At 38.1% G+C, this 13,013-nt stretch overlaps 1 protein-coding gene across 5 annotated transcripts in view; it reads right to left on the reverse strand.

The window, feature by feature from the left end:
• Nucleotides 1–13,013, reverse strand: part of cntln (centlein, centrosomal protein) — a 515,524-nt gene that overhangs the window by 237,436 nt on the left and 265,075 nt on the right. For all 5 annotated transcript variants that reach the window (XM_059974898.1, XM_059974895.1, XM_059974896.1 and 2 more), the window contains 2 exons: nt 9,060–9,601; nt 8,256–8,343 (listed from right to left, as the gene is read on the reverse strand). In XM_059974898.1, the coding sequence (XP_059830881.1) occupies nt 8,256–8,343; nt 9,060–9,601 (630 nt within the window). The remainder of the gene's footprint in view (nt 1–8,255; nt 8,344–9,059; nt 9,602–13,013) is intronic.

Raw genomic sequence — 13,013 nt, forward strand, 5'->3', positions numbered from 1 at the left:
TGTTTTCGGCCTCTAAATAGTCAATGGGAATTAGAAGAACAAAAATACAGGGAAACAAAAATGTAGGGATAGTGTGCAGAGTTGTAAGAATAAAAGAGTTCTCATGGTTGGGAGATTTTAACTCCCCTAACAAAGACTGGGATTGCTATTCTGTTAAGGGCTTTGATGGGGTGGAGTTTGTTAAGTGCATTCAGGAAATTTTTCCTTGGACAATATTTTGGGAAAGGACAAAGCTCAACCAACTCTTGAGGAACAGGGTGCAGCAAATGACTGAGGTTACAGTGGAGGAGCACCTAGTGACCAGTGCCCAAGTTCTATTAGTTATAAAATAGTCAGAGAAGGGGAGAGAACTGGTTCATCAGTTCAAGTTCTAAATTAGGACAAGGTGAATTTTGCTCTTATTGGACAGGAGCTTGACAGGCATTTGGAGGGTTTTTAAACATGAGATAGTGAGAGCTCAGGGTCTACATATTCCTTAATGATTTATTCCTCCACTGCTTTTGCTGTGGAGAATGACATAACTTTGGAACCAAGAAAAGGGAGATATTGGGGACTGTTCAAATTACAGTAGTGGAGGGATGGATGTCTTTAAAGATATGAAGATAGATAATTATCCAGGGCCTGACCAAGCATATCCACACACACCATGGGAAGCTAGAAAATAAACTGTGGGAGTCCCGGGTGAATTACTTGCCTCATCATAAGCCATGAGTGAGACATCGGTTGACTAGAAGGTAGCAAAAATTGTGTCTTTATTTAAGATATGTGACAAAGAAAAACCTGGGAATTATAGACTAAAAGTCTAACATCTATGGAAGGCAAGTTACTGAAGAGGATTCTGAGGAGTAAGATAAACATTCAGTGGCCACTTCATTAAGTAATGATTGGTGGAATGATTGTTGGTGCCATATGGGGTGGTTTAAGTATCTCAGAAACCACTGATCTCCTGGGATTTTCATGCAAAACAGTCTCTAGAGTTTACAGAGAACGGAGCAAAAAAAATCAAAAAAAAAAATCTTGACTTTCAGTCAAGATGGCACCTGTGTACAAAATTTCTTCGGTCAACATCTGGATAGATCATGAAACCACATATTTCATTTCTTTGGTGCCTTTCATGCTTGTTTTTCATCTTGAAAGTGATTCTGAACTGTTGGAGCCTGTAAGTTGCAGTTTGGACATCATTTGAGCGTTTCAGTGTCTGCAGTCTCTGAGGGGATTTCGGGAGGCTGTTATTTTTCCTCAAGCCTTTTTTTTAACTAAATCGGCTGGGGGGAATCGCTCTGCTGCCAGAGAGAGGGAGACTGCCTTTTATCACTGGTGAGATTGCTCTGCTATGGAGAGGGGAGACTGCCTTACAACGCTGGTGAGATTGCTCTGCTATGGAGAGGGGAGACTGCCTTATAACGCTGGTGAGATCGTTCTGCTATGGAGAAGGGGGACTGCCTTTTATCACTGGTGAGATTGCTCTGCTATGGACAGGGGAGACTGCCTTGTAACGCTGGTGAGATCGCTCTGCTACAGAGAGGGAGAATGTTGCTCAGGTTTTCTGCGCTTTGGATGTGGACTTGGATTGTGGACTCTTATATTCTTTTTTTTGTATTCTGTGTTTTTAACCCGATCTTTCTCAGTTTTTTTTGTGTGCGTGGGAGGGGGATTGGGGATTAATATTCGTGTTCTGTTTTCATTTGTTTTTCTTGTGGAGGAGGGATTTGGGGGTTGATAATTGTGCTGCCTTTCTTTTCTTTCTTGGTGGTCATGGCTAACTGAAGAAGAATTTCAGAGTTGTATACTTTGAAAATAAATGAAACTTTAACGTACGCCTGCTCCTTAATGCAAATATCTAAATAGCCAGTCATTTATCAGCAAATAAATGCATAAAGGCATATAGATATGGTCAAGAGGTACAGTTGTTGTTCAGACCAAACATCAGAATGGGGAAGAAATGTGATCTAAGTGACTTTGACCATGGAATGATTATTGGTGCTATACAGAGTGGTTTGAATATCTCAAACTGCTGATCTCCTAACATTTTCATGCAAAACATCTCATGAGTTCAAAGAGAATGGTGTGAAAAACAAAATAAAATCCAGTGAATGGCAGTTCTGCGGGTGAAAGCACCTTGTTAATGAGAGGTCAGAGGAGAATTGCCTGACTGGTTCATGCTGACAGAAAGGTGACAGTAGCTGGAATAACTCAAACAACAGTGGAGTGCAAAAGAGCATGTCTGAACACACGACACATTGAACCTTGATGTGGATAGACGACAGCAGCGGAAGACTACAAAGATACTCTCAGTGACCAGAGTGTATGCATATCTGAAAAAGACCAGATTTGATCAGGGGTAGTCAGCATTGTTTTGTGCATGGGAGATTATGTTTTATGAACTTGATTGAGCTTTTAATCATGTGAATTACGAGAATGAGGATGGCAGAACTGTTCTGTGTGGATCTTAATAAGGCATTTGATAAGGCTCCACATGGTAGGCTACTCTGGCAGGTTCAGATTGCACAGAATCTGCAGAGAGCTGGCTAATTAGAAACACAAATGGCTTGATGGTAGAAAACAAAAGGTAATGATAGATTGCTTCTCGGTCTAGCCCATTATTAGTGCTGGGCCCATTGTCATTTATCATCTCCATCAACTATTTAGATAAGAATGCAGAAGATATGGTTAGTAAATTTGCAGATGATACTAAAATAAGTGGTAGACAATGAAGAAGGTCATCAAAAATTACAGTGGCATTTTGATCAGCTTGAGTAAGTGGGATGAAGAATGATAAATGGAGGTTAATTCGTATAAGTGCAAGGTGTTGCATTTTCAAAAGTCAGATCAAGGTAGGACTTTCACAGTGAAGGGTAGGATACTGAGGAGTGTTGTAGAACAGAGGAATCTTGGAATACAAGCACAGGACTCACTGAAAGTGGAGTCAAAGGTAAACGGAATGATGATAAAGTCTATGGTCTTCTTAAGTCAGAGCATTGATTATGAAAGTTGGGAGATCGTGGGGTGGTTGTACAGGATACTGGTGAGCTGCACTTGGAGTATTATGTTCAGTCCTGGTCATCCTGCATTAGGAAGGATGTTATTAAACCAGCAAGACTAGGGAAAAGAATTACAAGGATGCTGCCAGAATTGGAGGGAAAAGTTGGACAGGTGAAGACTTTATTCCTTGGAGCGTAGAAGATTGAGAGGTGATCTTACACAGGTGCATAAAATCATAAGGGGAATAAATTTTCCAATTTAGGGAAATCAAGAACCAGAGGACATAGGTTTAAAGTGAGAAGGGAATTTAAGGAGCTTTTTTTTTAAACATAAAAGGTGATATTGATGTGGAATCAGCTGGCAGCTGAGGCAGGTACACTCTTTAAAAGAGCGTTGGACAGGTTATGGGTTGGAATATTTTGTAAGGTTATAGGCCAAACACTGACAATTGGGACTAACTTAGTTGGAGCATTTTAGTTGGCATAGACTTAGTGGGGCTGAAGAGCCTATTTCCGTATAACTCTATAAGATGCTGCAGCACCTTAGAGACAGTCTGTTGACTTCCAGAAATGCTGCACAAATTCTATCAGAAAGGAGAAAAATGGAGATAATCTTTCAGCTTGATGACCTGAAAAAATAGGCTTAATTTAATTTGCATCAGGCTTGAGATTGCACAAGGCATTATTGGTGATGAATGAACAAGAGATTTAAAAATCGAACGGGGCCTGTTGGGACTTTTCAGATGGCTTGAAATCATTGGGCAGTTAGGCACTTGGCAAGGGCTAGTAAAAAAAAAAGTCAGTCTCAGGAGGAGCAGCCATTGTAGGAGTGTACAGGATAGAGTTGGGAGCTTGAGGCTTTGGCTCAAGGCGCCTCAGCAAGAAGAGGCAGAGGCTAAGGTAAATTTCCAGTAAGTTTCTTTCTTTCCCTCCTCAGTTTGAGCGGTGGAAATGCCAGTCAGGTCAGTGGAATGTCCCTCCTGCAGGATGAGGGAATACAGGGAGATCTCCAGTGTCCATTGTGACTACATCCATAACAAGTGCATCCAACTGCAGGTTTTTAAGAGATTGCATTAGAGAACTGGAGCTAGATGAACTCTGGATCATTCAGGAGGCTGAGGGGTTGATGGACATGAGATATAGGAAGTAGTTACACCTAAGGTGCAGAACAAAGATAACTGGGTGACCATCATGAATGGTTTAAGGGAATAACTAAGCTAGGTTAGTCACAGCAGCCAGGCCTCTGACACAGACTCTTTCTCTGTAGCTCAGAAGGGGAGGATTGGGGGGGGATGGAGAACAGGAGAGTATTAGTGTTAGGTGATTCGGCAGCTGGGGACGGGAGATCGTGTGGATGTAACAGAAACTCCCAGATATTAAGTTGCCTCCCAGGTGTTAGAGTCAGAAATGATTAAGGTCAGATCCACGTCATTCTTAGGGGAGAGAGAACTTAACAAAGGTGAGGTCAACATAGAACAGGCTGATACGTTGGAAAATGCTGACATTAAGAAAAAGGATGTGCTGGAACTTCTGAAAAACATAAGGGTAGAAAAGACGTCAGGGCCGAACAAGATATACCTGGGTTACTACAGGAAGCCAGGGAAGAGTTTTGTGTCTTTGGCAATGACCTTGGCATCCTCACTGGCCATAGGAGTGGTGCTAGAGGATTGGACAGTAGCAAATATTTCTCCTTTGTTCAGGAAAGGTAATAGGGATAACCCTGAGAATCATAGACCAGTGAGTTTTACATCAGTGGTGGATAAACTATTATGGAGGATTCTTAGGGATAGGGTTTACGATTATTTGGGGAAGCATGGTATGATTAGGAGTTGTCAACATGGCTTGGAGAAGAGTAGGTTATGCCTCACAAGCCAGGGTGGTTTCTTTGAGGAAGTGACAAAACAAATTGATGAAGACAGAGCAGTGGATGTGGTGCATATGGATTTTAGCAAGGCACTTGACAAAGTTCTCCAAGGTAGACTCATTCCAAAACCCAGATGGCATTAAATCCAGTAAAAATTTGGCTGTATGAATTCGGAATTGGTTTGTCCAAAGAAAGAAGAGGGAGACTGCAGATGAACATATTTTGCCTGAAGGTTTATGCCCAGCGGTGTTCAACAGAGATCTTCTCTGGGATTCTGGATCTCTGGGACTCATTGCAATATTTATAAATGACTTGGAAGAGGAAGTTGGAGGCTGGGTTAGTAAGTTTGCAGATGACATAACATTTGTGGAGTTGTAAACAGTATAGAAAGTTGTCGTAAGTTGTAGTGGATACGATGCAGAACGAAGCAGAGATGTTGCAACTGGAGCTGAATCTGGAAAAGTGTGAAGTGATTCACTTTGGCAGGTCGAAGTTTAAGACAGAATACAGGGCTAATACAGGGCAAGATTTTTAACAGTATTGAGGAACAAAGCGCCCTGGGGGCTCATCTCCAGTTGAGTTCTGGTCATCTGAAGGATGCGGAAGCTTTAAAGAGGACACAGTGTTATAGGCGGATACATTGGTGGCACTTAAGAAAAGCTAGAAGAACATATGGATGAAAGAAAAATGAAGGGTTACATGGGAGGAAAGGATTAGACTGATCTTGCAGTAGCTTGAAGGGCTGGTACACCATCATGGGCTGAAGAGCTGTATTTTGCTGTACTGTTCTCTGTTCTATATTGGAAGAACAAAGGCAGTGCTTGTGATAGGATAAAGATTAAGAAAGTATGGATTACATGGATTGGTGTTAACTGAGAGAAATGATAGCTAATCTGTCTTGAAGAGTTGTAAACATAAGGAAAGAGCAAGAAACAACCATAAACAAATGGAAAACCAATTTACACAGAAAATCCGAAATTAAGGAGAATACAGGACAAAGCTGTAGGTTAGCAATATCTGTGTAAAGGGAAAAAAATATGCTGTGCATCAGCATTAGCAAGAAATAACAAAGTGAAAAGAACACCTACAGATGCTGTAAATCTGAAACAAAAACAGAAAATGTTGAAAACCAGGCAGCATTTGTGAAGAGAGAAAGAGAACTGATACCTCAGGTTAACAATTGCAACCCCGCACCAAACTTCCCAAGTACTTACTCCAAAACTGACCAGTTCCCAAAGAAACATTGAATCCTAAAGCATGCCTAGATTGATAATGATTTGCTGATTTTCGTGTCTATACTAGTTTCATTCCATCAATGTTAGAAGCCAAAGACAAAGATGGAAACTTTTCAAGTAATGTTAGAGAAGTTATTTCATAAATTTCACACCCATTATGCACTTTTATACATGCTTTCCACTGTTCGGTTATTATCTTCTTCAGTAGTAACTAATTTTCAATTTAATTACATCTACACTTTTGAAAAGTGCTCTGATCTTCCATCCATACTGTTAAAGTAGATACTAAATAATGATGGACTTATCACAGCTCAACACCTGTCTTTTGCCAATCTGAATTAATCGTCCCCACTGTTACTGCTTTCAAAATTGTAGCAACATTGTTTTCCATTCTGTTCATTCCCTCCTGACCTCTATACTCTAATCATGTCCAACATGCAGTTCCAATACAGTATTTAGTACCTTACCAAAGGCCATCAGAGATCCAAATATGTTACATATACTCCAACCTCTGTTACGTATTCAAAGAAATTTTCAGTTGTTCAGATATGATCCTCTCCTGTGATACGTAGTAAGTGTTCCTCATCAAGTTCATTTCTACATTTTTTTATGTTAGACAGTATACTTAAGTAAAGATTCCTATCTCTTTCGTATCAATGTCATTAAGCTGATTGCCCTCAATTCACTGGAACTATTCTTTTGCCTTTCCCAATGTAGTAAAAATCATTTACCGTCCAGTGGTCCTTTGGCTTTTTCATTAACATTAATGAATATTAATGTGCTCATTTTATAGCCTCCACTATCTCTCCCATTTATTTTAAAATATGTATCACTGTAATCCATGTTGACCACACTTTTTACCCTCTATAGGTTTGATTAATTTTTCAATGACCTCTTCCTTTTCCATCTGAAATGCCTTTACATCTTTTTGATCTCTCTAACTAACATCCCATCTACCAGATATTTTTCTCCTCACAGCAAAATAATCATTGAAATACTTTTTCCTTTGCCATGTTTTTTTTATACAGTATATAGGTCTCTCAGTGGTCATAACTATATCATTCTTTTGTTGTTTGTGATTTAAGAATTCCTTATTATTTCTATTAACATTGTTCAAAGATATTTGTTTGTCTTACTAAGGTGTCTGAATATACCTATTACTCGATTAATACATTAGGAAACAAAATATTTGGAATCCAAATTCCAAAACAGTACCAACAATTAAAAAATATGAAAAGAATTGTTTTCTAATCAAGTGGAAGATATGGAGACTGATCTCCCATTTTTCAACCAACGTGTTCCAGATGTATACAGTACATATAAAATCAAATATTTTGATAAAAGTTACATACTCCAAGTTACAGGAATGTAAGAATTTTGAAAGCAGCAGATAATATTTAATAGTAAGATTTAGAATGTTTAATACCTACTGTAGTCTTTGTTGAACCTGCAATGTACATAAATCTGACTTGTATTCTGGCTTGAAAATATACCTACATAAAACATGTTAATTTTCCACACTGCTTAATCATTTTAGACACATATATGCAAAGGAAAAGCAATTTTTTAAATAAAATCCTTGCTTGGAATGGTCCGTTACAAAATCAATTTTGACTTATTTTTAAAGTCAATACAATTGCAGATGGTAGAAATCTGAAATGTAAACAGAAAACTCTGGAAACAGTTAGCATGACAGGCAGCACTTTTTCTTTCTCCATCAGCCCAGCCACATCCCACAGCCCTACACTTTACATTTTCCTATGCTTTTATATTGTACTATCTTACTCAAATTCTCCCTATATTAACCTATTGACTGAAGTGCTTCTACACAATATCCCCACAGTGACCCCTGCCTCACCCTGTCACAGATGTTCCCCTTGTCCATTCCATCCTTATCCACCCCCCCTCAAAACTTATGATTTATTTTCTTTTTTCTCCAGTTCTGATTAAAGGTCCTTGATCTGAAAAATTAACTCCGTTTCTCTTTCCACAGATACAATCTGACTTTTTGAGTTCTTCCAATAATTTCTGTTCTTATTACATTACTAATTCTATTCAGTAAATCTATACTAGTTTAAGAGTATGACCCTTCGGGGCTTGTGTTAAATTTTGAAAATCACAGAATTCTGACTGTGAATTCAGCTCTTAGTTTTCATTGCAAGATTTCTCCCTTACCATATTTCGTGTTGGTGTTGGAGTCACTTGCTGAGCAGTCTTCACTATCATTTCTCCCAAACTCTCAGCAGCAGTTTCTTCAGAGTCACTAGCAAATAAATATAGTAGGAAAATATATTTTTATTGTACAACAGTCAGGAGTTTCAATCTTATTGCAAAAAATGCAACTGTAAATACCCCCCGAATGAAAATTAATAACAGAACACCTCATTTTCAACCATCATTCAATTAACATTAGTTCAATGACGGTGTATAAAACATACATGAAATAATTAGTGTGGATAGTTCTTAATTTAAAGGATGTTAAACAGCTTGTAAGCATCTGGTAGCAAACTAAAGTAGCTCATTCAAAATTTATCTATCTAAATTAAGAGGGAAAAAATTGGTTTCTCCTCCTGGATCGACATGTCACAAGATACTAAACTGACTTAACAGGGTTGCCTGGGAATCCTTAGCTGTCAATGGTGAATATGCAAAGGGCCAGCAAATTAAATCAACCTGCCAAACTGTCAATTTCAAGTCTCATGACTGCATGAAAATGGCATCATGGAAAGAAATCATGCATTGCCTTAGTCTGGATTTCCTGGCATTAATTCAAAAATTCATGCAGTTGGAGCTAATTTCACATGCAAATTTCAGTCAATGAGCTTGAAGCAAGACATCCCATGACTATTCAAAAATCTGACAGGATTTTTTTCACCCCTAAATATGAAATTGACTGTAGATGAAATCCAATCTCCATTTGCTTACAGTTTGCATATATACACTGACCCATCTGCAGGGCCAAGTTAATGAGAATAGTACCTGGCTCCAGATGCATCCTCCCACCCATCTTTACTGAAGTGCTCGAAGACATTGCTCATTTTCTTGATGGATCGGTTGAGAAGTCTCTGGTACTGTTTCATGGAATTATTTTTCTTTTTTTTTGCTCTTGGATTATAGGTTACTGTTTTACATGCACAACTTCCAGTGGTGCTTCCCTCTTTTGATCCAGAATTCATGGTGGCAGGCTTAGATGCAAGAGCTTCCTGCATCTCCTGTATTTTCTGCAGCAACAATTCATTCTTTTTCCTCAGAAGTACCATTTCTGCAATTTGCCTTTTTAAGCAGGAAACTTCTGTTTTAAATTCATCCATCATTGCATCAAGTTCATTCTTCTCCTCCTTAATTTGTTGATTTCTCATCATTAGTTCTCTTATTTCAATAGCTTGATTTTCTGATTCACTTTGAAGCTTGTTGTAGGCAGTTTTCAAAGAAGCTTTGGCCTGTATCAACTCCTCATTTGTTTCTCTCAAATCTTTGGCTTCTTTCTGAATACTTTTAAGTTTCCTTTCCAAATGGCTAATCTGAAATGGGAAATCAATTACTTTAAGATTTGCTTTGAAAAGATGCCCAACATTGACCAGAAATGTAGTGTCCAATGATGGTTCAGGTTATAACAACTAACTAACTAATCCAGATGGGCAGAGCAGATTGGGAGGTAACACCTGTGGCAACTGGGATACCAGCCTGAGGCAAAATAAAGCTCAGAACAGTGGTGTTTTGAGCAGCAATGTAATTTTAACTCCTCCCTCTCATAAGTGTCCAATATTTGCTCCATAGTAGTGGAAAACAGTTAACACCAAAAGGGAAGAACACATTTCAGGAAGGAATTGAGGAAGCAGCACTGCATTAATACTGCAGTAAACGACTAATCCCATTCCACTGCTGCACTACAAACAGCAAATAACACGATGGGGCAAGAGTCAAAGCTGTGGTGCAATAAACATACACACAAGAACAACATCTTCAATTAATCATCAGCTGGATAATCTGGTTTTGTGGAAGTTTATTGATTACATAATTAATATAAACATTTTTATCTGTGATGAAAGTCAAAAAATAAACATTCAGAATTTATCCATTCAATAAACAACATAAGATAGATTGGAACAGTTTGATGTTAAACAAATATGAGTATTTACTATTCTTGAAAGAAAATAACATTTTAAAATATGGATCCTATAATATTTTTAACAGTTAATCTGTAGTAATCGCATTTTCAAAGAGTGTCTTAAAGGACAATTCAGTAACATTTTGCAGGCATTTGTGTTCATTTTTAAACTGCAAGGTCCATATAGAATTAAATATACGCAGTTTAAAGATGAAGAATATATTCTGACTGATCCCTCATCTTAAATGACTTGTACAAAAAGTAGCCTGTAATACTACTCACAGCTCCTGTCAACTTTTAACAGCCTATTACACTAAAGAATACAAAGGAAAAGGTGCTCATACATTTCAAGCCCAAGTCTATTAGACATTTTTATGCCACACAAAACCTCAGCACTATAATGCATCCAATATTAATATCTGAATGCACAATTCAGTGCTGTCAGACTTGGACAACTATACATTTTATCATATTATTGTCTCTTTTTAAGACAAGTTAAAAATACATTAAAAATGCCTACAGGGTTCTTACCCGAGGCAATTGTCCTTGTCTTTTTCAGTTTAACCTGCCTCCTGAAAGTAAAACATGCAACCCTTCTGAAAATTACAGTTATTTTCTCACACTGGAGATGATGAAATGAAATAATTCCTCTGACATCCCTGGACTATAGTACACAAATTATTTCAATTACTTGTTTCTGTTGAAGTCAAATGAATCTGAGCATTTCCTGTGCTGTACATTATTATATTTAACTTGATGTTTGTCATTCTGTAATAATGCGATGACAGCTTTCATTACCTGACCATATGGCACTTGTTACAACACACAACAGCATCATCTCCTCTAAATTATTCCCTACAAGTTAATACACAATTTACAAACCAACAACAACAGCCCTCAGCTTCCCTTTACAGATATCACTGGTACCTTTAGGATACATTTGGAATTCATAATAAATGCTGCAAGAAGTGTGCAAAATCAAATATATTTTCTGCAAACAAAAGGTCTTTGGATTACCCTTAGCAGTCATGAAGCTTGTCATGAGGAATTATATTGCTACTTTGCCTCAGTGGCAGAAAGTCACAGTTTTAAAATTAAATAGTTTGCAGATTAAAATATTACTGTTTATAATTGAATTTTGCTTCTATACTTCAAGACATATATCATCGTCATCAAAAGGAAAATGTCAAGAAGCTTGCAACATAGAAGTTGATACAGGATGAAAGATATTATCACAAATGTATGGTGTCAGGATTAGGTAAGGCCCAATAGAGATTTAAAATAATAATTATGTTAACATAAAGTATATTACAGACTCTTCCTGAGTGCAAATCTTATAAACACTATCAGTTACCCAGTTCAAGAAACAGCCTGTTTTCATTCTCTTTGATTCAATGCTCATTAGATAAGATGCATTAAAAGCATCTTTAACAAAGTAAAATGATCCCAAAGACTGAACAAACAGTGAAACATGGGCCACAAAGGAGATATTACCGGAGGAAGTTGGGTCAAAGATGTACTATTTAAGGAGTATTGTTAAGGAGGGATATGAGGTAGAGAGCCGGTGTTAAGTGAGTGTTTTGCAGAGCTTAAGGCACCAGGTAGCTAAAGGCACAGCCATTAAATTCAAGGAAGCTCAAGGCCTGAAATAGAAGAGACAAATCTCAGTAGTCTGTACTCTGGAGGTTATGACATTCACAAATGCAAGGCCGGTTATCATATTTGAAAATAAAGATGAGTATTTTAAAACTGAAGCACTGCTTAACTGTAAGTCATTGCCAGTGAATGAGTATAGGAAAAAAATATGAACTTGACCTGGTGTAATGTTAGGACAAAAGCAGAAGAGTTTTGGATGTGCTCAAGCTTATGAAGTAAGAAACAAGAGAGTTCACAAACAATGTAATGAAACAACCGTCTTAACAAAGGCATACATAAGTAACCTGGCAGCAGGTAAATTGACATGGATGGAGTTGAGTGACAGATTAAAAGTGGAAACCTGCAACACATGGAACACAGGTAATAAATAAGACAGGTGGCCACATTTGTGACTCAATATTTAGTGTGCACAAATTCCTCTTAGTCCAATACCACCTTTGATAGTAAAGAGAATCCCTAGCTTTTTCCATCTACTCCTGATAGACCTTCTGAAACTAAACTCTATTCCCTTCAGTCTAAGTAGTAGTATAATGAAAAGTTCAAAGTAAATATATTATCTAAGTGTATATATACGTCACCATATACAATCCTGAGATTTATTTCTTGCGGGCAATCATAAGAAGCGCAACAGAATCAATGAAAGACTGCAACCAACAGGACAGAAAACAACCAATGTGCAAAACAAAAACAACAGTGCAAATACAAAAAGAAAGAGAGGAGGAAAAAAAAGAAAATGATAATAATGATAAATAAATAAGCAATAAACTCAGGAACATGAGCTGGAGAGTCCTTGAAAGTGAGTCCATAAGTTGTGGGAACAAATCAGTGATGGAACGAGTGACATTATTCCCACTAGTTCAAGAACATGGTGGTTCGAGGGTAATATCTGCTCCTGAACCTGGTGGCGCGGGTCCTGAGGTTCTTGTACCTTGTTCCTGATGGCAGCAGCAAGAAGAGAGGTGGTGGGGATCCCCGAGGATGGAAGCTACTTTCCTGTGACAACTCTTTGTACAGATATGCTCAGGGGTGGAGAGGGCAGCAACGGAGTTTTTGATGTGCCATTTCCAGCCGTTCAATTGATTAATTTGAAGCATGTGGGAACAGCAAGCTAGATTCTCTGCAGAGTCTTTCTCACATCTGTGGCTGTTACAGAGTGCCTGCTCACCTGG

Source organism: Hypanus sabinus, chromosome 7 (genome assembly GCF_030144855.1).
Source record: "Hypanus sabinus isolate sHypSab1 chromosome 7, sHypSab1.hap1, whole genome shotgun sequence".
Lineage (NCBI taxonomy): Eukaryota > Metazoa > Chordata > Chondrichthyes > Myliobatiformes > Dasyatidae > Hypanus > Hypanus sabinus.